Raw genomic sequence first — 25,081 nt, forward strand, 5'->3', positions numbered from 1 at the left:
ACAGAATTACAAGTATACACAAAGAAGCCCTCCACTCAGAGAGCATTAACAGACTGGGCAGGAGACGCCAACCCCTGAAAACTTGGTTGTCACAACTTGGGTATCATAACATGAGAATAATTTAAATATGTTCAGAGCAAGGCACTCTAACAAAAAGAGAACTTGAAGAAAAAAACCACATATAAGGGAATTTTATGATGATTTAAATTAAAAACTTAGGAGAGTTAAATAACTGTCAAAGGAAGCAACCATTGGAAAAAATCATGAGTATATCTGGGAAAAAAAAATCCTTGGAACTCAGCATCAAGAAGCAGAGATATGGAAACAGAGGTTAAGGGATGCAGTGAAAACAGGAGAACATCTTGCACACACTCATGAGAGGACCACGGGAAGATAACGAGACTGGAAAGGGGCACATAGGAAGATACAGTGGTAGGGAAGATGGCAGGACTGGGGAGCCACAAAAGTCCACTGACCCTCACATCACAAATGATAACCAAGATGTCTGGGTGACAGCTGGTGGAGTGGGGACATGTCAAGGGGAACTACTTGGCCTGGGCTCCTTGACCAGGAAAAACTGGCCAATAGTCCCTAAGGACTATTCTTGCCCCTGGCCAGTGCAGATAACCTCATCCAAAAAATTGGACTCAGGTTTATACATTAAGGGATCTGCATGAGAGGGAAGCTCCCTTGAATTCAGAACCCCCCCGCCCCCGATTCCGCAAAGTCTAAAGATCAACTTTATGGAGCAGAGTAGATTCTCTCAAGCTCTGGTACAAGCTCAAGAAACTGGTACAATCAAAGTCCGGGGCCTAATGGACATTTTTTTTTCATTCCTTTTCTTCCCTCCCTTGGTTTTCCCTCCTCTCTCTTAACTCTTCTGTCTCACTCTTCCTTCAGATGTAATTTCATAGGTCCTGTGTGGTAAAGCTTGTGCAAACTTAACTATGAGCCGAATCTTAGGGATGACTCTGGTCTTCCCATTACAAGCGCATGATCTACCTTTCCTGGACTTTAGTCTCCTGGGCTCTGTGACTGGAACTGTCTCCTAGATCACGTTATAGATTTTATAAACACATGTATTATTCCTGTAACAACCCTAGCTTCTGGTTCACGTTAGTCATTCTAAACACATGCACTAGTCACTTATTGTGTGTGTGTGGCAGCATTTAGAATCTGTACACAGAGCAACACGTAAAAGCAAGGCTTAAATTCTAGACACATACAGTATATAGTATGTTGATGTGATGGGGGAAAGTTAAATGTGATGGGGGAAAAAAGAAAAACAGAAGACAACCAAGGGAGGGCACCAAGGACAGTAAGGTGAACAGGTTATAGGAGCCAACAAGCTGGTCAAGGTGACACTTCTACAAACACCTGGAGGAAGTAAGAAAGTGAACCAGGTGGCTCTTTGGGAGAAGAGTCAGTAGAACAAAGGCAACTACAGATGACTTCCTGGTAGGTGGGAGGAGGTCTTGAGGTGGCTGAAGTGCAAAAGGTAGAATGAACAGAGGACAGACAGATGGAGAGGGACCATCAGGGTCGGGTGCTGATGCTGCGGAGCAACGGGATCCTGCAGATAATCTAAGGTCTCTGCATTCTCCCCAAAGGATGTGAGGTCTCACAAAGTTGACCACCCACGGTGGACAATGCTTCTGTGATAACACTGCTTATTCAAACTATGAAACACAGCCCGTGTGAATGAGCATGGCCAGGGCAGACAGCACCGTCAGAAGAGCTCTCTTAGGAGATGACATTCCTGCCGCCCTCAGAGGAAACTACCCAGGAAAAAAGACCATTTCTAGGCATAGGAAGGTTTCAGAATAAAAACACTGCATGTTTTTAAAGAGAGGCCTAATCTATCGTTCAGCAGAGAGTGAGCCATTAGGACAAGAGGATAGCCAGATGACTGTAACCCTGCTGCTGCTGAATATGTTCCCCTCCCCCCTCCGACAGGACCCTCTCAGCACCAGGGCCCGGGGTGGGGGGTGGGGGTGGGACTCACAGGCTGAGCCTCTTCACCATGCTCTTCCGAGGCTTGGGGGAAGTGGTGCTGGCATCAGCAGCAGCTTCAATCTCACATGAGAGGGCATAGCTGAGAACGACAGGGGAGGTTTAACATCAGTGTTTAAGCACAGAACAGGTTCCTTCCCACCTCATGTGATTTACTGGAATATTGGATTTATCAGAAGACTCTGGTTATTCGCAGTAAAACTGTAGACTGTGGTGGCCTGGCACGGGTGCCAGAGGGTGTCTGATACGTTTACACTGTGTGCCTTGCCTCCTCCCCGACTCCTTTTACTGGCAGATGGACAGAGCGTATTCAGTTCTGCGGGCTTCGAGACAGAGCTTGTGACACTGGCGGCAGCAGAAGCTGACAGCAGCCCTGCCCCTTGATCACCCTCATCCCACCACAAGCCCCGGGAAGGATCGTCCTCTCTCTGTGAGCCACACTGCCATTTCTCGTCTGCTCCCTCCTCCCATGTGCTTGCGTCTATGTGCATGTGCATGTATTTTTATGTTAGGAAAACTAAAGAAGGTATTCTTGTAAAATATCCTAGGGGCTGGAGACATGGTGCTACCTGCTCTTCCAGAGGTCCTGAGTTCAATTCCCAGCAGCCACATGGTGGCTCACAACCATCTATATTGTGATCTAATGTCCTCTTCTGGCATGCAGGTGTACATGCAAGCAGACCACTGTATACATAATAAATAAATACATCCTTTAAAAAAAATCTAGCCTTTGGTGAATAGACATATGCAATCATATTAATTATAAAGAGATATAAATATAGTTACAAGCATTATCTTTAATTGCCAAAACCTCCTCAATTGAAAATACCTAGGCTTCAGATATTGATATGCCAGGCAAATGCTAACTGATACAAAGCCCAAGAGGACTTGTTGGCTTGAAGTGCTTCTGTGAGAGCCTATAGCTGTCGTTAGGACAGGTCCACTATGAGTAGGCAGGTGGGTCATGATGCCACCAGTATACCACCTCAAAGCTGAGGTGGCGGTCACACAGTTATGACACCCCTCAAAGTCCTCACTGGCAAATACTTAGTTTGCTGTCAGTTTCATTCTTCCTTATGATAAGTCTTCAAAGAAAATCTCAGGTCTACCTCAAGGATCAGCAAACTCTCTTTGAATCAGGCCTGACAATTCGGGCCTCATGGGCCATATGGTCCGTCTTTAATGCAGGAGAACCACCACAGATAAGATGTAAAGGCATGGGCTATATTCCACTAAAGCATTATTTATGGATCCTGTGATCTGAATTTCAAATAACCATTTTTCATGTCATATTTTTCCTCTTTTATTTTATTTTTTTTCCTTCTGCCACTTAAAATGTGAAAACAGGCAGTGGGCCCCATGTGGCCTTCAAAGTAATCTGACAACCCGCAGGCTAGAGGAAAGGTCTGAACCCACTGCGCCAGTATTCAAAGCAGGCCGATGTTTTGCAACCTGTTCCCTCTGCCCCACCTACCCCAGAGGCATCACTGTCCTCAGGACACCAGGCCTTTGCTCACGGTCCCATCTTACTCTGTCTAGAATGTCCTTCTCTGGCTTTAAAACAAACATTGTACAAACAGGCATGCTGAAGATGGGGAAAAATAAGAAGTAAAAGACTTGCTTAAGGCCTCAAAGGTAAGTGGCAGGGCAAGACCTAGGAGCCCACCTCTCTGGTCAGTTCTCTTAGGAAAAAACCAAGGATCAGAATCTTAGCACAGCCACCCAAGAGCCACTGAACAGATGGCCCAGCAAGGTCCTGGCCACTGCATGCCTCTTGCCAGTACCGCAGCTCCTCCCTGACAGGTGACAGACAGGTCAGCCTACCTCTCCTCCTCTGTTAGAAGCTGCTGCCGCTGGAACCACTGGATGAACTTCTGGTCTGGGCTCATGCAGTAGCTGTTGCAAGCAGACTGTAGGAGCTTTATCTGGGCAATGACTTCAAATTCCTAAAGCAGACAGGAAACCAAAAAGAAACTGAATAATAAGAGGAAGCAAATATAAATCTCTTCGACATGGAAATGTAATACCCTAAGGGGTAAAATATGGAGGAAACCACTGAAGAGGGCACTGAAATTCTGCTGCCTTAGAAAGAAATGAATAAAGCTTAGAAATCTAACTCAGGGTGGGTGGGGATGCAGTTCAGTGGTGGAGTGCATGCCTGGCATACATAGTGCCCTAGGTTTAATCCCTAGCACCATAGACAAAACACACACACACACACACACATACACACACACACACACACACACACACACACACCACTTGGAACTCCTTAAGCCCTTGTATGCTTCGGTTCTTAATCCTCTTTTCTCCTTGAAAAGAGAATTCATATGACTAAAACAAGCCATCCAAAGAAGCCAGCGAGTTCTCTAACTCAATTGACACTGGTGCCTTCTCCCTCCTGCTTCTGTTCTTGGGATTTTCTTCTTTTAAGTAAAAGACTGATAAAAAAAAAAAAAAAAAAAAAAAAAAAAAAAAAAAAAGACACGTGGAAATGTTTTACTTCTTTTTTAAAAGGAAAAAGAAGAAATGTCAAGTCAAGAAGCTCATAGCTCCCCATCCACAACTTCTCCAACAATTTCCTCTCAATAAATACACACTGGTGGGGCCAACCATCTAAGTCGTCGAGGGTCTCAGAAAGCTGAATGTTTAGGTTTTCCAAATCCTTGGGTTTTTACTACTCTGGTAAATCATCAAACCAAACCTTCCAAAGCTCACAGCAGAAGCAGAGACATAATTATGCCCCAATTATTTATACCGCTTCACATGTTCCAAGGACCCCTTTAATGTCAGCAGTCAGGATAAACTGCAGCTTTAGGTTTCAAACTTAAACTATGCAAATGTTTAACTTCTTCGTCTTAAAAGGAAAGAAAGTAGTGTCGAGGCTTCTGCTGAAGGTGAAGGACCAAGCACGGGGCACTGTGGGGGCACGGCAGGTCAGGGCGTGACAGAAACAACTGGAGAGCTGACAGGGTCTTTGGGCCTCAGTCTTTGAATCAGCGGTCTCATCCCTTGGTCCAGCGCTGTCATGGAGTGTTTACCTCCACGCCACAGTTCAGTGGATGAGGACAGAGAGCTCCCGCCGTCCATATCGGTATCTTGTTGCTGCAGAGCCTAGCCCAGCTGCACCGGGGTCGCATGAAACCCCATGCTCTTTGCTCTGGTCTCACAGGCTGAGGTTTTGCTTCTCAAAGACCCTCCACCTCTTCCCTGAGCTTGTATAAAATTGAACTGGATTTTGGACTTCATGAGGGTGGGGCTCTGGCTTCCCACTGCACAAGTCCCGAACTTCCTGACATGACTAGTGCAGGTGGAAAAGAAGGATGGATGGAAGAATAAAAGACGGTGAAGCACTACAGGACAGTTCTCTCTCTCTCTCTCTCTCTCTCTCTCTCTCTCTCTCTCTCTCTCTCTCTCTCTCTCTCACACACACACACACACACACACACACACACACACACACACCTTTTTCCTTTTAAACACTCAAATTCCTATCTTATGTCCATTTGGCACAAAAATTATAGCAAAATTACACTTAAAAAACATAGTGCAGGACTATTCTATTCACGGAATGACTCAAGTTTGATGTAGAACACCCTTCCTATACTGACAGGAAAGATAAGAGATGATCACCTCCATCTAATGGGGATACTGACTATGTCCTTTCCTTGCCCAGACAGACCCACAGGCGTAGCCATTTTTATTAATGTTATTCACTCTTAGAAACAAACTCACTTAATAAGTAAACTTTTTTTAAATTTAACTGACAAGTAAAAATATATATTCAAGGTGTATACAGCATGATATTTTGGACTAGGTATTCCCTATGAAATGATGAAATCAAACTAACATATTGTTCCACATACTTCTTTGTAGGAGAATATTCAAAGTCTATTTGCTGTGATAATTTTCATATGCATAGTACATTGTTACTAACTATAGAATAAACTTGTTTTTCTAAAAAGTAGTTGTAAAGATGAGAAGAGGGTAAGGAAAGAAATATCTCAATCTCTCTCAATCTCTGTCTCTCTGTCTGTGTGTCTGTCTGTCTGTGTGTGTGTGTGTGTGTCTGTCTGTCTGTCTGTCTGTCTGTCTCTCTCTCTCTCTCTCTCTCTCTCTCTCTCTCGTCTCTCGCTCTCTCTCTTGTCCTGTCTCTCTCTCGTCTCTCTCGTCCTCGTCTTCCTCCCTCTCTCCCTCCCTCCGTCTTCTCTGTTTAGAATGCAAGACCTAACACATGCTCATCCTAGTGTCCTACCATTTAGCCACACCCAGTTCTACACGACCTTTATTTATTAATGAGCTTTGCAGCTGGACAAAACTCGAGCTCTGGCTTGTTCCCAGCTGACTGTGAACCAGCTCTTGAATTCCTTCCATCCTCACCTCTAACCGAAGATGGGGAGCGAGAGCTCGCAGGGCTCTTGGGGAGTAAGTATAGGAACATGCCTAACAGAGTGCTACATTTTCAAGTGCTCAGTGAGGGGGGTTGTTGTTGTTGTTGTTGTTTTTGTTTGGTTGGGTTTTGTTGTTTTGCCTCTCTAAAAACAAAAGAACAAAATTCATCTCCACTTCTTTCAGTTTCTCATGCTCGCCTCAGAGAAAGCAGCAAAGCATTGCTTTTCCACTTACCCTTCTTCTTTTCTCAAAGTTGATCAGTCCACCCTGAAAGAAATGTTTAGAAATATGTAAACCAACGCGACTGCAGAGTCCAGTCGTTCTGGGTCACGCTACATAGGTCACAGGGAACATAAAGTTGTAACAATTAATGATCTTAGAAACATGGTGACTGCAGAGGAAGAGGATCACCTTTTTCTTGGATAAAAACGTCTCTTCATTTATGATAGAGTAGGGTAGACAACGGTCTCCTAAGATGTCTGAAACCAACTACAATAGCAATGATAAGAGCACCTCGAGTCAAAATCCAGACACATTTACTTGCCAAGCTAGTGAAGACCAAATACTCTGCTCCTTTCCTCCCCTCAACCAAACACAACAAAACCAGATGGCCACTGACTCATGCTGGAAACCAAGTTGTCAATGGTTTACCATAAGGGAAGTAACTTCCCCACAGCACCGTGGACATCAAGTCTCAATTCTTCATCACCATCGTCCCTACTCTTAGCAGGCTGACTCTAATCCCTCAGAATTTGCTCACTCCCTGCAGTTCCTGGGCACTGATGGCTGATGCCTGAGATAAGCTGAGACAGAGGACTTGAGGGGACATTAATGAGCACGCCCACACCCCTTAAAGAGCACTTGGAAGTGTGCATCACAGCTTCCCTTTCTAGTCACAGTGTATGCAAAGCAGGGGGCATGCGAGAACCAGCACGGATATGTATGCAGGCTGGTTTTGTTTTGTAGTGTGTTGTGTTTTGTTTTGTCTGTGGTTTGCTTTCCTTTGTTTGACACTGCTAGGAACTGCCCCAGGATATCAGAGGCAAGGGCCCTGAGTGAGAAGTCGAGCCCTACAAATAATCTTTAAATCGAATTTCAAATGTCAAATCCTTTTCTATATATCATTTTATCACTACTACTCATAGTCTGCTTGTCTAAGTGGATTTACTTCTTTCTTCTTTGTAAAAGAAGGGTAGGTGGATCCCAGTGTTTACTCCAGAACAGGAGCAGTGACACAATAATTACAGAAAGGAATGAGGAGACCCTACTTGAAAATTCACTGGTCTGGCTCCCCTTTTACCCTCCAGGTAGAGTTCTGGGGGTACCCCCCTTCAAGTCCACCTGCAGTGCCCATGCTCAGATCCTACCCCTCAAAAGGCATTCTAATCAAGTCTCTGCATATTGACCGACCATGTTCTATCATCGAACATGCACATCACCCTTAGCTGCACTTCTGCTCACACCGCCACCATTTCTACCCATCGCTGCCTGTTTTGATAAGCAGTGACCTCTTCTGATGGCCTTTGCAGTGGTTGTGGAATCTTCTGGTGTTTGGTTTGGTTTGGTTTCCTACCACCTAGCCATGTGCATCGTGGGCTCTAAACAGATACTGAGAGAAATGAACTCCATGCAGCTGAGAAGGCTGCAGCCCAGAGGCACTAGAGAGAACCTACCTCAATGTAGTCCTGCAGAGCAGTGTCCAGCATGGTGAGGTCAGTCAGGAAGGTGCCCAGGTAAGGCACAGTACCCTGCATCACGCCCTGAAGAGGAAGCAGAGCAAGGCTGTCTTTACTGTCAACTGAAATGTTTAATGGCTTCAGTAACTCACAGAGCAGAGAAAATGGACCTGGGCGACACTAATTTGGAATCACCGGTGTCTCCTGCAGAACTGAAATTGTTTTAAAGCTCTACACAAACAGGGAAAGGAACTGCATGATCTAATGTCAGGAAAAGTGGGCCTCCAACCAGGAGATCACATGTGCATGCAAGTGTGCTCACAGTGGGGTCTCCTGTGCTTTGGCACTGGGCAGTGGGGTCTACTCGCTGCAGTGTGTGCACGCTTCCAGCTGTTTGGTCATGGCCTCGACATCATTAAGAGTAGATCACTATTTCCTGATGAGAGAGGGAGTATGGGCCATCAAGAGCATGGGCCATCACTATTAGTGATTCACCTTGGAAAGACAGAGAGAGAGGACAGCGACTTTACAGCGGTTGATCTGGCACACTTTCATCAAGTTAGTGGTTATCTCATCCCCATCAGTGTGACAGCAAATGCCACACTGACACCATGTAACTCCTTGAAGGAATGCAACAGGAGGAGTATTTCATCTCTGTGAAATGCTTTCCAAGCAGGTGTGACCTCAGTTTAATCACAAGACAAACAAGCCCAGACTGTGGGGTGTTCTACAGGACACCGAGGTGACAGGCTCCTGATGACTGTGGAGGTCATGACAAACAAGTCCATGGAAGTTGCCATGGACCAAAAAAGTAGGAAGTCATGTGAGCAAGTGCTGCTGGGCTGAGTCTCAGAACAGACACAGGCGAATTCCAAGTGAAGGCTGGGTTTTAACTGACAGGACTTGTCTGTTACTCCACCACTATAGATCGTGTGTTAAAAGTGGGGAGCAGTAAGTAGAGTTGCTAGCTGTCGTCTCACCCCATCTCCTTTGAAACTGTCTCTGTTCTTCTCAAGACCTCTGAGGCACATGCATTCTTCTGGGAATATAAATGAGGGGACAGGGCATGGTCACCTTCTCAAATATGCAGGTGCTTAGGGAAACTCTGGCCGGAACACAAAGTCTGAACCAGGGCAAGTCCAGGCGATTCGGCACAAGGCAGGCTGTGTCCTCAGCCAATTCAAACCACGCAAGACTTTGTCCTTCTGAAACTCACTGTCAGCTGTGGCTTAGCTTGTCCTTCCACCTTGTGTGTACAAGGTCTCCTCCTGAACTAAAATAATCTCTGCCCTCCCTCAGCAGCAGCTATTTTTAACTGTCTTTGAGCAACCAAAGGTGTGCAACACTTGGAGTTTGATCAGCTTTAGGTTACAGAAGGCTCTAGCTCTCAAAAAATTTATGTCCAGCCTTTAGGAAACTTCTCTCTGGGCGAGGAGGAGAATATTCATTTGTCTAGACTCTAGTCTCTTCTCCTGTCCCAACACTCTATGTTAAAAGTTGGGGCTTTAAGGACAGGGCCAAGATGATGATAACAACCCTTCTGCCTTCAGAAAGGAGGCATGGTATTCTCCGACAAGTGAACAACTAGCTCCAGTTAGGACCCAGAAGTAGTAAGGACAGCTAGGCAATGATCAGAGAGCTTGCAAACAAATAAAATGATGATTTCTAAATACAAAGACCACATCTTCCTAGAAGGAAGCAATGTCTTTCCTTGGCCATTACATCCCCAAGCTGATGTAGGAAGCAAGCCTCGGAGGCTTCTTACCAAAGTGGCAGCATCGTGTGCGTGTAAAAGTGGGTGCAGGAGATGGCAGGAGGGTGGAGCTACGCCCACTGCGCACTTTCCTTCATAGTCATCTGGTGTGTGTGCATGCGTGTGTGCGTGCGTGTGTAATTTGTAACTCTTGGTATCCATTTCTCAGTGGGTCTAACACTTTTGCTAAAGACCTCCTAGGTTAAGAACAAATAAGGCAAAGAACTGGAGAGCTGTCTGACAAGTGTGGGTGCCCTGCAGACGGAAGATGCTGCTGCGGCGTGCCAGCTGCCCAGATGAGGACACAGGGCCTCTCTCCTGCTGGCTACCAGGGAACAGGGCAGACATACCATATCCTTCTGGAGCTGCAGCCGCCTCTGAGTCCGCTTCTGGTTTTCCTTCACACTGCTGTCCAGGTTGGCAAATTTTGACGTTCCTTCCTACAAAACAGAGCATACCCAGAGGAGAGTCATGGAGGAGGCCAATCTGCAGAGAAGAAAACAGTATCCGGGATCTAGAATGCAATTTTTTCCTGTGTCCCAAGATGCCATGCAAATGAAGAGGCCCCCTGCAGGCCCTCGGGCTGTGTAATGGATGCCTGGGAGCCTTGCTGCACACTCCTCTCTGTATGAGGTGGTCTGGGATTGCCCTATTCCGCCCCCCAACTCCGTAAAAACAGAGTCCCTAACTTGACTAGAAAATCAGCCATCACCAGAAGGCAGGCAATTCCCAAAGGTCATTATTGCTGTCTTTGGCCCTGTCCTTAAAGCCCCAACTTTTAGCATAGGCTGTGGGGACAGCAGAGGAGCCTAGATGTTTTTTACACATCCTCAGTTTCACACAAAGTAATCTTGTATTTGAGAAATGAAGCTTTCTTCTTGTACATTTTATGACTTCTTTCTCTTGGCCTGGAATGAAAACGCCAGCATTCTGTGAGAGAAGGGCACTGTGTGGTACTACTTCACTAAATGAAACCTTTGCACAGGAAGATCTTGAGGAAGTTGAGGGTTGGGGTACATCCCGACTAATGAAAGGTGGACCATTTGTGGGTTTCCCTTAGTCCTACTAACACGCCTTCTCCAGTCTGAAACTCTGACAAGTTTAGCCTTCCTCTTGGGGCCTCAGGACAGATGGCCACCCATGCTCCCTGCCTGGTGCCTGGAACAAGAGCCCAACTTCTACGTAACAGCTAATCATGGGTTTGCTGACGGAACATAAAATGTTTCAGTTTTGCGGTTTCAGGGTCTTGTTAAGTTCTCATTTTCCATGAACTGCATGAATGGAAGGCGATTTCACAATTCAGTGTAGCCTCTATAATAGTTTTTCCTTAGTCAGTTTCTCCCGGGTTTACTGCATTACTTTAGCATGTGACCCTACATCACCATACAATTACAGAAAGGACTCTTTCTGGGTGTCAGGGCTTGACCAATAGTGCCAAGGCATACATACATTCCATCATTAGCTAGCTGTGGTCCTGTCTGGGCATGCCACTGGGGACAGAATCCATCCCAGCGGTCCCTGTTACAGCTGATAAGAGAGAGCTATCATCCGATGGCACTCCACACAGCTTTTCCTGGGGGCACATGCTAGGAGTCTAGTAAATGCCACTTTCCATGCCAGGTGGCTGCAAGGGCACTTCTTAGTGTATAACTCCTTCTGGGTCCTCAGTCACGGGTAGACGGAAAGTGCTGGAATTATTTAAATTATCTAAATTTCCTCCCCTCCCCTTCCTCTTTCTTCTTCTTGACAGAGTTTAACAGTGTAGCTCTGGCTAGCCTAGAACTTGTTATATAGAGCAGGCTGGCCCCACAGAGAGTCACCCATCTCTGCCTCCCAAGTGCTGGGTGGGACTAAAAGTGTATTCCACCATGCCTGGCTTATCTAAAATTCTTAGTAAGGAATTCAAAAAGTAAAAACTAAAGAATCATAACGCAACAGAGGGCTCTTAGAAGCACTGAAGACCCCACCCATGAGCAGAAGAGTAAAGACTTGAGACTAGAAACAAGATCTGTTGATTTTGTGACTGGTTTCATGAGAATGAAAGTCCATCCTTAGCTGCAGCAGTAATACAAAGCTGACGACAAGCCAACCACACACAGTGTATCTCTGTAATCTGAGCACTTGGGAGGTTAAAGGCAGGAGAATCATGAGTTCACGGCCAGCCTGGTATACACTGTGACTTCAGGGTTAGCCTAGACCACACAGCAAGATCCCGATCCTTGGCCTTAACTTCTTTACGTTGCTACCCCACCACATGACACCTTTGAGCCTTCCTGAGACCTTCTATGGGCTCCTATGATGCCCCACACTGGTTCTTTCCTCCTGCCCCCTCTGCTGCTCACACTCAGACTCTTAGCCACTCTTCCTTCTTCCCAAGGCATTGTTTTCCCACAGACTTGTATCACTGGAAGTGACCTCAATGATCATCTCTGTGTTGATAAATTTCTAATTCCTCCCCATACTTCCGCCAGCCTCTCCCATCCACCTTTGCACCTCCTGCTTTTTCTACCTCTGACCTTCTCCCTAGGGCTAGGTTTTCCCTTTGTCTCACTTTTCCTTTATCTCTACTTCTTCAGAATCCAGCTGCCTTCCTGTTGTCCCTGTGCCTTGAAAGACTTACACTCGGTCTCAAATGACTTTGTCTGCTAGGTACTGGCTTGATTTTAAGATATGATGGTTAAATTGTGGCTCAGAACCTACTGGGAGCTTCTGTTTGGATGGGTCTTCATACTGTGAAAAGCCTCTTGCACCAACCTTGATATTAACATGTTGCCGAGCTTCGTTAACCACTCACTTCCACCTGGGGTTTTTTAGATTGTTTATATTAATGCAACCAGGGATAACTGCCAACCACCCAGAGGCACAAGAACCAAGATTTGGTGCTTTTTTGGCTTTGAAATCTATATAGTCAATGATTCTTAATTATTCTAAGTCTCATAAATCATAAGGTTATAATGAATTTAAGACAGACTTTGAAAAAAATTTTTTAAACTTTCCCAACAATTAGAAAGAAACCACAAATGTTTCCTGATTATTATGTTGTCTGGGCCATAATATTAGAGAAGTAGCATATTACGTTCACCCAGAAGTAGAAGATAGGTCATTTAAAAAAGATTATCCAACCTTAAGTCAGAGTCTAGGAGTAAAAAAAAAAAAAAAAAAAAAACCAGAGTGTAGGAGTAACATATTAGAAATGGGGCCCAGGAGTTTTTCTTAGTGCTTACTTTAGAACTTAAGTACCTTGATCTCATTATTTATAACTGTGCTGAGAAGTTACACCCAGAACTATACACTTCACATGAGTAATGATCAGCAGAGACAATGGGAACGGGCTCTCCAAGCACAGAGAGACCGCCCGAAGCATCCCAGCAGCATCTGTGACAATGCACAGGCCACCTGGACCCATCGCCAAGTTTTTCAGCTCGTTGGGATTTGAGCCTTACAGACATTTAGCTGAGAGCACTGAGGTGGATGTCTCCATTGGAGAGAGGTTTATGGGAGCTTTAATGTCTAGCTAGATATAGCCTTGCCTCTAAGGTTTCAGCCAGAAGCCTGTCACAGGCAATGAGCTGCACACAACTCAATTTATCTGCCTTTGGAGGGATGATTCAGGGCTATTGGGATTTCAGTGTGTGGCTCCAGTTAGTCTAGCTCGGTGTTGCAGACCGGGAGGCCACTAAGCCGTGTCCTTCCAGCCAGATAGATTTCCATTTAAAGTCTGCAAACCCAGAAAGACGTGAAACAAGGAGTAACAGAATCCTGTGGATCACTGGGTAGTTAGTGTACAGATAATCAGGTAGTCCAAAGCCAAAGTCAGTCATCAGCATGGACTCCCCACCTTGTATCATCTCCTCCAAGAAGGACCTGAGCAGGAGAAAGACAAAGTCATGTGTATGACAAGCCCACTAATCCACACAGTCAAACAGTAGTTATGGATGTGTGCCTCATGCAAGGCATTGTCCCAGGCATTAGGGAGGCAACGCACAGGCCTTTGATTGTCCCTAAGTTGGACTCCCAGTTCAGTTATACTGTATGTTAGGTGCGTACCTTAGGAATTAGAGGCATGCTACATGTACCTACGGGTACTGGCTATCTACAAAATAAAGATGACAAAATCTAGATGGCAGAAAACTATGAAGATAGCAACTGGCCTGCATTAACTGCCCATTGATTGTGTATAAAGTTATTTGTCATTATGTGAGTGATTATTGTATAGTGTCCACAGTCATCGACTATGGCTGAACTCCTAGACATAGAGGCTGTGTTATAAATCTTCCTATGTCTATAGTCTGGTTCAGTGTTTGAGAAATACTAGGCACTCAGTACATTTCTAAGGAAGCAAAAGGAGCCAGGCTCTACCTTTGCCCAGGAGGCAGTTCAGAAGTCACCACTTATCTGGTGTTCAAATAAACATTGTTGACTGAAAAAATATTGTGCAATTTGGTCCAAAAAAAAAAAAAAATGCGGAATTGCAGGCTGGTCTCTGTCATTACGAGAGCTGTTGTGCTGAGAAGAAGGAATATTCCAAGGCCTCTCATCCATGGCACGAATAGCACTGAGCATCTGCATGTTAAAGACACGCACATTTGAACACAGGTTGTGATTCAGGTGGAAGGAGAAAGCTCAATCGGGCTTTGAATTGTCTCGGTCCCATATATACTTTCTTATATTATGTATAAGATAAAACTACTTCTCTGGAAGGCTGAAGGAACTTAAGCCACTTTAAAGCTACTCTTCCCAGGGTTCCCAGCAGGGCTGCCTGGGATCCTCACCTTCATCAGAAGCTCCCGACTGGTTAGATGGTTGTTATGATCTGAGAAGATGTCTGAAAGCTCTTCAAACATTAGCATTCTGTCCCTAGGAAGAAAGACAAAGGAAAAATAAACAACAGAGTTATGGAGACTGTGACAGCTCAGTGCAGCTGCCTTCAGTATGCATTGCCTTGAGAGACTGTTCGGACCTTGGGAACGGTGGGTAATGCAGCACAAACGCAGCTGATGGGTGTCTTCATGCAGTCTTTGTGAAAGATGAACATGGTTACCAGAATGATTGGAGGAATGTTTCTATTTAATTACCTATTTAATTAAAAAATGATGATTCACTTGAGGCATCAAGTTCTAGAGAGATGTTCCCTTAAGAAAGTTTAAAAAGCACTCACCCTACTAACACGCACAGAGTCCTGTGGCGGCCATCTTGGCCACACACCTAAGTTTAGAGAGAAGGATTCCACGGCCAAGAGCTTGCTCTAGTTTTCATGAGTAATTGCTGAGAGCTGCAGATACAGAACCCAGTATGTTCTGCATCCTGGGCCAGTATTCTTATTCATGAAGTCACATTGGACGCACTGTGGTTCTATAGCCATGGTAGAGGGGGTCAAACCTTAACTATGCTACTTACTTCCCTCATGATCTTGGACAAGTTGTCTAACTTTTCTAAGTTTCAATGTCCTTGTCTGTACATAGGAAAAGCACTGCAGGATGACACACGCACACCCTATGAGGCTCCGGCTCATCCCCCATGCCCTGTCCCGCAGGAGCACCCTGCTTGTCTGCACACACCTTTCCCCACAACCACTGAGTGGCTGATTCTAAAGGCCACAAATGATTAGCAGCCCATGCACAGAACATCTTTGTTATCATAAAAGAGACCATTATTAAGATTTATTTGCATTATAATAAGTATATTATTATTTGTAAAACAAAAGAAAGCTATTTCTGCTTTGGAGAAAATAATTAAGAACGTATTTATAGAAGTATTTCAATAGAAAGAAATAAGTAGGTAGCCTCTGTCTACTGAAAGCTAGAAATGTAAAGGACTATGTGAAAGTGGTAAATAAGATATTTGACTCTGCTCCCCCTCAACTCAGCCATGGAGAGCACATAAGACTGATACGGCATCTGGGAGGAGCCAGGGCCTCATACGTCATGCATGTGTCATCCTGCAGTCCTTTTCCTTTCTACAGCATCTTTCCTAAAATGTAAACCACCCAAGCAACAAATCACACATATCCAACAGGAGTCAGTTTTGAGAATTCTTTTGCACTTTGGTTTTCGAAAAGTTGTTTTAGAAGCCAGCTATAGGACTGGATCTTCTCTTCGGCAACCCAATAAAGCATGTATATTGTAGACTAGTATTTTAAAGGTTTAGTTGTATTGCTCTTCATCATATGTTGTGTGTGTATGTGAGGTATGTTAGTGTGGAGTGCTCGGAGCCCAGAAGCATCTGGTCTTCTGGAATTGAAGTTACAAATGAATGTGGGTGCTAAGAACTGAACTTGGGTCATCTACAAGAGCATGCAGTTCTCTTAACCATTCAGCCATCCCTCCAGGCCCTACGTGTGCTAGTTTTTGAACGTGTAGTTTAAGACTCAGACTTGCTGTAGGAGATATGGGAGCACCCAGCTCACTGTGGGTGGACCCATCTGGGCAGGTTGTCCTGGATGGTACAAGAAAGAACGCTGAGCAATCCAGTAAGCAGCACCCTTCCATGGCCTCTGCATCAACTCCTGCCTCCAGGTCCCTGCCTTGACATCCTCTGGGTGACAGGCTTGTAAACTGTAAGGTGCTCTTGGTTAGGGTGTCTTATCACAGCAATAGAAACTTGAACTAAGACACCCTCTAAATTTGAACGAATGTGTGAACAAACTGTCCCTTCCTTTGGGCGGGGGGGAAGCCTCTGGTCCACAGCTAAGCTCCAGAAGTGGAAGAAATAGCAATAGTGGTGGAGTAAGATCACTGTGCTACCAACTACCGCAGTGGGTAAACCAAGAAGTGTGAAGAGCGCAGCACAGGATGTTAGTAGTTAATGATCCCTGCCAGCCCTGCGGAAGGAGCCCTCCCCTCCCTGCCTCCCCGCTCCCCGCACTAAGGCATTTTAATGCGAGGAAGCAAAAGTGGACACATTGCTCCCTACAGGACATCAGGAACTGAGATCCTAGCGGTACACACTATCCCTCACATCCTGGGGCAGCTCGGGGCTTTGGAATAAGGCTGAAACACAACCGGAAGCCATGCAAACTGCCCAACTCCATCACCCTATAACCTCATCCCTCAAGATCCAGATAACAAGCACACCCTTCAAATCACACCCAGGCCTGGGAATCGTGGCTCTGGCACACACTGAGAATGAGTGAATTCTGCAGCTGCCCTTCCTCGAAGTTCATTAATGTACCCTTCCTGGAACACACAGAGGGTTTCAGATATGTTTCTCTTGTCACATAATATGCGTTTTGATGGTAAGGGCCCATGGTACAGAAGCACCAACCGATCACCCGGGCCAGGAAAACAGAGCAGGCCCTGCGGGACTTACTTTGGGACGGCAGCCCAAGCCTTTTTCAAGCGATAGATGGAATTGGACTGCAGTGCGGAAACGATGGCCCTCAAGGAGGAAAAGTTCTTCAGGATTCTGCATTCCTGTCCAGGGAGGGATGAAGACATAAAAGGCATTTACAGATCAGCATTACAGTGAGTTGCTGGCTTCCTGTGTTAGAGGTATTACAGCTGCTATGAATTCTTACCACTAAATAGGCAGCTGTGTAAATACTGGACATCAAAAAGTGGCCCCTTCCTCCCGCCCCAGTCACCAAAACACTTTATAGAGTTTGGCACCGTAAGCTTGTTTTTCCCCCTCTAATATATTTTTGCGTTGTTGTTACAGTTTTATAGTTTCCAGCTTTCCCAGTAAAAACAACATGAGGAGGTGGACATGCGTGGCTATGCCAGAGAGTACAACTTTATTCAGCAGAAAGCATATGCATGACTTAAAAATCCACGCAGAAGATCACTGTGCCCCTTAGGCCTTCCAAGTGAGCTGGGCAGCAGCCACCGGAAGTTCAGATGGTACAAAGAGCTTGTGGCCTGAGAGGCGTATATAACTTGGCAATAAAAGTTCACCACAGGTTGAACTTCAGCTTTCATGGTCTTAGCCAAGGGGGGAATATTTTTATAGACATTCATTTGGTTTCAAATTGGCTTGTCCCACAATTGTAAACATTCAGAAACACCTTGGTACTTCAATGCTTTCAAAGTAACTTGGGCTTTTAAAAATAAGATTCATTTGGCAGTGTTTTAAAACAAAACAGAGAGAGAACAGGAGAGATTCTGGGTGTCGTTTTTCTGCATACGAAGAGAGGCTCCTTGCTAAGTGTACCCTATCCTAAGGAGCCAAGACCATAGCGTAGGCAGTCAGTGGCCCAAACCCTAGAGATAGTAGGACTGGTGGGACAGGAAGAGGGTAGCATTGTTGGCTGGCCTGGGGCGTGGCTGCATCCAGTGATGCGCCTTCCCTCTCAGTCAGGAGATACTTTGCATATAGGCACACTGTAGTGCAGTGTGCCCAGTACACTGCCTGAGTACATGTTTGGCTTCATGCAGAACATCTCAGGCAAGAGGTACCAGAGTGGCTGGACATAAGTGCAAATTGCTTCAAGAATCATTTCGTTAAGTTCTGGTGATCTGGACTATGAAGGAAAAACAGAATTCTCCAATTTATCATGAAATCTTGCATGCCAACCAAACCCTCAAGTGTTTTCTTCAGAGTACACTGCAATGTACTTCATAAAAGTCATGCCCTGTCTTTTAAAGTACCTTGGTGTCCCTTTATTTAAAGAGAAAATAGAAAGGGAGGGGGAGGGAGCAAGGGAGGAGGAGAGAGGCAGAAAGGTGAGATTTAGGAAGTGAGGGACAGAGAGAGAAAGAAAGAAAGAAAAAGATAAGAAAGATAGAAAAGGGAAGGAAGAAAAGAGGGAGAGAGGAAGGGAAGGAGGGAGGGAGGGAGGAAGGAACAGAGGAAGGCAGGGAGGGAGAGAGGGAGGGAGGGAGGGAAGAAGAGAGGGTTGTAGCATTGCTGCTGTCTGGAAACCTCACTCTGACAGCATGGTTCAACAAAGGTTCAGCATCCCAAAATTACGTTCTAAAACCCAGGAAACTTGCAATAAATAAAGACACCCAGGCCCTGATATATCATGTCCATCGTAATAAACATATGGAACCCATTACTCAGTAACAGGCAGAGGCTACGGGCTGAAGGGAACCCACGAGGCATCCAGTCCTGTTTCTAGAAAAGGAGGCATATTCCAAAAGATGCACGCAAAATCAAAAATGCAGCACAGAGGCCAGGCCAAGAAGCCACACCCATATTAGGTCAGAAATAGTTTCTACATGTAAAATTAATATCATTTTAAAACCTTTTTTTTTTCAATAGAAATAGATTATGACTAATGAGGGAAGAATAAAATAAATCTTGGCAGGAAACCACCTGTAAGTTTCAGAGTTCTATGAAGTTATCCTCCATGACTTTAAGAGACATAGCATACTCAATGCTGGGGGAAAGCCCACTTAACAGCAAGACTAAGGCCGCTTGGCTTGGTGCGACTACGATGGAATATGGAATGCACCTTGAGTTGCCCACAGTTTCTTTATCATATAAACACACAGTCTATATTGAACGCCAGCTGAAAGTCATTATCTGAGTCACAGCACGCCACACAAGGGGATGCTGTGTTCTGGCTGTCTAATTAGATCAATGAACTCAGGACATAAAGACCGTTTGCTCTGAGACATAAATGCTGTGGCAAAAATGTTTTCTTATAATTCTAAGAAGAAAGAGGCACCCAGGCTGGTACCACATTGCAGTTATTTTTGGGGAAAAGTAAGTTCTTTGCTCCTATGCTTTGTTTCTTGCTCATCTTTTCTCACGCACTAACACGTGTGGGGTAATAGGTCGTCTTAAAGACTCAAAAACACGGCAAATTCTCTGCAACTGTTGTGGCTTTGCTCTTTTTTTTTTTTTTTTAGATTTTTTTTATTAATTTATTCATATTACATCTCTATTGTTAGCCCTTCCCCTGTTTCCTCCCATTCCTCCCTCCCTCCCATTTCTCCCCTTCTCCCCTCCCCTATGTCCGTGACCTAGGGAGACCTCCTCCCCCTATATATGCTCTCAGAATATCAAGTCTCTTCTTGGTAACTAGCTATCCTTCCTCTGAGTGCCACCAGGTCTCCCCATCTGGGGGACATGGTCAGAAAAGGGGCACCAGAGTTCGTGTGAGAGTCAGATCTCACTCTCCACTCAACGGTGGAGAGTATCATGTTCGTCGGGTAGGTCTTGGTAGGGGTTCGAAGCTTACTGTGTGGCTTTGCTCTTTAGTCAAAAACAATACAAGAAAATGTGAAAGACACAGGCATTGTGTCCTATAAACAAGGCTTAGTGGGGATACATCTAATGAGACATGAAGCAAAGTGTGTTTTGGCTGAGAGTTAGCCATGGCCCAGAACATAGACTAATGGGATATTTATATAACAACTAATCCCACAATCACTTTTACTGTAGCTGCTTCTTGCCTAGAAGAAACCTTTTATCTTCAAGTACCTAAAATCCTACTCTCTGACAGATAAAGTGAAATTCATTCGGGCCTTCTTCCTTGATCACCCTGCTCAGAAGTAGCTTTCCCTCCCCCACTTCGATAACATTTATATTGCTGACCCCTGTCCTTCACAGGATGAGGTCATTCAGTGAGTCTGGCTCCTGCACAGCTAAATCAATTGTGCTCTATCTTATTATATCCCTAACGTATAATACTGTAACTCAAACACATTAGGGACTGACTGTGCCTTTCTCTAGATGGTGCTAGGGGCCAGTCACGCGGCATGTGAAATGGCGGCTCTGAAGAACCAGATCTCAGGTCTGGAGTCAGGAGGGACATCTACCAAACACAAAGATACATTCTTAACGGCCACTCACATGGGCGATGTTAATCCACTTCTCGATGACCTTGGCTCTCTGCTGAGTCTTGAGATCTTTGCTCCCCAGGATGGTGCTGACGACACATTTGGTGAGGGTATTAAACTGCGAGATGGTGGCGCGGATCGTGGGAGCCAAGTGTTTGTTTTCCTTCTTATCCCTCCGAGACCAAATGCAGCCTAGGCAGTGGTGAGGCACTACTTTCTTGAATAGTTGCTGAAACAGAGGAGGAATTGGCATTAAGGGAAACACAGATGCTTTACCCAACATGTCATCTAGGACATCTGTAAATGGGTGTTTTGTAAGTGGACAAGGATCGCTCTCTGCTTGACTTGCCACACGGTATCCATCTCAACAAACAAAATAAGTAAATAATAGATGACTGGAGCAGAAAGGCCCACAAGATTTTTTGTTTGTTTGTTTTTGTTTTCAAAACAGGAGCTCTCTATGTAGTCCTAGCTGTCCTAGAACTCACTATGTATACCAGACTGGCCTCCAACTCATAGGGATCTGCCTGCTTCTGCCTCTGCGGTGTTAGAATTAAGGGAGTGAGGCACCATTCCTGGACCCCTCATGACCTTTCAAATTTGCTTAAGTGATAAAAATAATGACCAAGAGAAAATGAAAATGATCAAAGACATTCTTATTTACCCATCTTGTACAGAAAATCAAGCAGTTCTAGTGAGACCTGTGACACTGCTCAAAAGAGAAAAGTGGCAGTGGTTATTTTGACCTCAAAACCATATCGAGTGTCCAGGCCACTCAAGAACCACCAGTTGTGTACCATGAAAACAGATGCTCTCAGGCCACCTGAAAAGAAGTCTGCGTAACTATAACACGTGTCACATCTCTCCATGCAACTGTTTCTCATTTTTCAAAGCAGAGAAAGAAGGGGGAAAAATTCAACCCTGCACACTACACAAAATGGGAACCTAAAGCCTAGTTTTCAGGTCTTTTCCTTAAAGCAGTAAAAATAAGATATTTCCCCCTTTCCCTTATTCTATCAGTTGTACAACAACAACAACAGGTTGAATAGACCAGATTCTAAATAAAAGGTTATAAAAGTTGGTATAAAAAGAAAGATGGAGCTGGGTGGGGGTGGTGCATGCCTTTAATCCCAGCACTTGGGAGGCAGAGGCAAGGCAGGTTTAAAGACTGAGTTCCAGGGCAGCCATGATTACACAGAGAAACCTTGTCTCGAAAAACTAAAAAAGGAAAGAAGAGAGAGAAAGAGAGAGAGAACGGGCAACATGTATTCCCTATAGACTATCTTATCTATTTTCCATAGTCTGCTTTCCATTGGATGGAAACCGGCCATCTTATATGCTGCAAAGGTGGCAGAGCTCAGGGAAGTGCAGAGGAGTGAAACCACCACGATAATTGCTAAGTCTTTAATTATGCTTTCCAGCAAACTCCGCGCTATGAAATGTGACCAACACAATCAAATATGCACAGTACACAGAAACAGTCACGATTCAAACGTGCAGGAAGCACACGTGGAAGCAGGCTGCCAGATCCGGTCACATGTGGATTCAATGAACTCTCTTCATGCTAGCTTGGGCTTTGACCCCCTTTACAATCCTCCAAATAAACAGCTCGGCTCTTGAAATATTTATGAGTCCAAAGGGAGAGAAATACCCACAGAACAGGGTAGATTCGGTTTCACCAGGATTAGAATTCTTACTTCCCTCTGTGACCTGAGCTCTGAGGAAAATGCACTTTCACCCAGGGCTGCAAGAAGAGCTGGGGCTTGAATTATTCACAGGAGTGATTCACACAGCATCTCAGCTCTCCCTTTACAGACACAGACTCTCTCAAAGACTCAAAAGGACTTCTTGCACATTACCCAGTGCTGCCCACTGCCTTCCCTGGGCCACTAGTGCTGTCACTGCCCCCGGGTTAAGCGGAGCACATCTGAGATACAGTGAGAAGACCTACTGCATCCATGTAGGTCAGCTGTTCCGCCACGAGATCTTCTGAGAAGCACGTGAACTCTGCCGGCCCTCCGCTCTCCAGGTCCTCGTCCTCTTCCAGGCTGAAGGGGATGGTGCTGAGAAGCCCATCTGTGCACAACGGGGAAACAACCAGTAAATGGGTGCCACGTAAGACTTTGCTCATGGCATCAGGCTACACTTCTTTCAGGCAGAAGAGAACTAACGCTTCAGAAACCCACAGGTAGAGATGAGCAAGAACAGTATATTGGGGCAAAATGGAGATCCAATCCTGTGTGTTCCTCTATTCTCGTTAAGCTCGGAGAGACCTTGAGTTATCCCCCAGAAATCACCCAGAGGCTAGTCTAGGCAAAGACTGCAGAAGCAAAGCTAAACACAACCCTCGTCTCAGCTCCCAAGTCTGTCACCACTTCCAGGACTAAGCCAGCTAATACCTACACCCCGGACACCAATCCTTGATTGTTGGGCCACTGAGAAGGCCTCAGAGTGAGCAGGCCAGCAGGCCAGCAGGCCTTGGTAAGGGTAGCACCAGCCATTTGGGTTTCAGAGATGTGGAGGAGACCTGTAGACCTTTCAAAAATATTTAGAAGCCTCAAATGATCAGAGTTGCTGTCAGCTTCCACCAAGAGCGTGTGCAAAGCGTGAAATAAACTCAAAAAGTAAACCCGCTGCTGACCGTTGATCAGAAGGTTACACACTTCACAGCCTGATGAAGTCAAAGGAAAGCATGGCCCAGGAGCCTGTTTACTGCCCAGCTCTGGCAGTCTCCAGCCTCCACTCCAAGTCTTCTTACTGCAATCTTCCCCAGTCCTGAGTTGTTCCCCTGCCTTACGCCCATCACACTCCTCACACGCCTTCCTGTCAAAACTGCAATTACTTGGAGGGGGAGAGGTGCGCACAGTATCTTGGCAAAGATTCAGGTCTGTGTTACTACTCCCTTAGCAGGCTTTCATTTTTAAGCCTTTTCTTTCTCTTTAGGATGGACATTGTTAGGCATTTTGCATCAGATCGACTCAGCTTCTTCAGAGCTGCCTACGAGAAATGGGGTGCCCAAAGTGAGACACTGTACCTGTCCAGGGCCTTGTGCTACCTGCCCACTCTGATTTCAGGACTGGCTCTGGACCTCAGAGTTGAAGGTTCTGATGTGAATGGAACTGGGTTATGGGTGGGAAAGGTCAGAAAGCATCACTACCTATTCCTGTTATCTTGGATACAAGCAAAGGTATCCAGTGGAGAGCTAAATTCCTGCCATGTGAAGGATGTCAGAGCCTGCTTTCAGTACTTTTCCTCCACTCAACTCTGGTACTTTCTCTTTCAGTGGAGAAGAAATCTGATGTGCCAATCAAAGGTTCAAAGGAGCCTTCTATCCCTCCTGACAGCTATGATGTGCTTCAGCACCTGTACAACAATGCAGAGGCTGCCTGGCTTCAGCCAAGGAAAGTGCAGGGTAAGAACTAACATCACTCACTCATTCACTCATTCATTCATTCATTCATTCATTTGTTCGTTCAAACACTAGTACGTCTAGTATGCACCTCGAACGCCACTATGTGTGAGACTGCGCTCCTTTCTCTATGGAACCTGGCCTTTGCTTCCACTGCCCCAGCTCCACTCCTGACTCACTCCAGGTGTGGAAAAACTCTATGCACAGTTTTCCTTCTGAAAACACACAGGAACACTCACTGCTTTCCATAGTGTGAAGTGGGAGGAGGGACCCAAGGGACTCAAGCTCCCGGCACTCCGACTCAGGAATGGGGCCCTCGCTTCGTAAGCAGGACCCGGCACATTCCTAGTAACAATGGCCCATACTTAGGGCAAGATTTGTTCTTGGGTATTGCCGAAAAGTTTTTGTGAAGTCAGGCCACCTCTGCCTCTGCCGGCCAAAAGAACTCTGCCCTTCCAGTCCCTGAGCTGGAGACAACCAATGACTGGTCCTACTGCTTCCCCAATTAGGCACAGGGCCAGAGACAGCCCAGTGGGGAAAGCTGGGCTCCAGTGCAGCAGGCAGCAGCATTTTCCACTCCAGCACAAAGCTGGGCGGGAGGCCCTGAAGGGAGAGAAGATCTGGCAGCTGGAGTGTCCTGGGGATTCAAGCATTCCCGGCAGATGAAGTCATCTGAGATACAAAGCCTTTCAGATGATGCAATTGCATTCCCCTTCTCTGGTCCCCAGGACATAGAAACCAGTTGCCAGGTACTGGGTGGAATGTAAAGTTACTGTATTTTCTTTGGCTCTGGGGTGGCATCCTTTATCTGTGTTAGGGCCCATTTCCTTTCCCTCACTGAGGAAATCGGGCATTGCTTCAAGGAAGTGCCCATCAGAAGTTCCAAGTGGGTCAGCTGCCATGGAAACTGTTACCCGGCACCTCAATGAAAGGACATATCACCATGCTGAAAGCCTGATGGGACCTCTCCACTAAGTTCTTCAGAGCTTGGCCGTCAACACACTCTGTGGCCAGCAGTGGTGGCCCCTGCATTTGTCCTTGGAAACAAGAGGTCAGCTTCCAATAGGAAAAAACAGCCTCAAAAACTTCCTTTGATTCAGCCATTACAGAC

The 25,081-nt window shown here is 45.6% G+C and overlaps 1 protein-coding gene across 2 annotated transcripts in view; it reads right to left on the reverse strand.

The window, feature by feature from the left end:
- Window positions 1-25,081, reverse strand: part of Rgl1 (ral guanine nucleotide dissociation stimulator like 1) — a 260,437-nt gene that overhangs the window by 11,375 nt on the left and 223,981 nt on the right. For both annotated transcript variants that reach the window (XM_051147577.1, XM_051147578.1), the window contains 9 exons: window positions 22,513-22,637; window positions 20,575-20,790; window positions 17,143-17,246; window positions 14,607-14,691; window positions 10,185-10,274; window positions 8,079-8,165; window positions 6,640-6,672; window positions 3,838-3,959; window positions 2,006-2,095 (listed from right to left, as the gene is read on the reverse strand). In XM_051147577.1, coding sequence (XP_051003534.1) covers window positions 2,006-2,095; window positions 3,838-3,959; window positions 6,640-6,672; window positions 8,079-8,165; window positions 10,185-10,274; window positions 14,607-14,691; window positions 17,143-17,246; window positions 20,575-20,790; window positions 22,513-22,637 — 952 coding nt within the window. The remainder of the gene's footprint in view (window positions 1-2,005; window positions 2,096-3,837; window positions 3,960-6,639; window positions 6,673-8,078; window positions 8,166-10,184; window positions 10,275-14,606; window positions 14,692-17,142; window positions 17,247-20,574; window positions 20,791-22,512; window positions 22,638-25,081) is intronic.

Source organism: Acomys russatus, chromosome 6 (assembly GCF_903995435.1).
Source record: "Acomys russatus chromosome 6, mAcoRus1.1, whole genome shotgun sequence".
Classification (NCBI taxonomy): domain Eukaryota; kingdom Metazoa; phylum Chordata; class Mammalia; order Rodentia; family Muridae; genus Acomys; species Acomys russatus.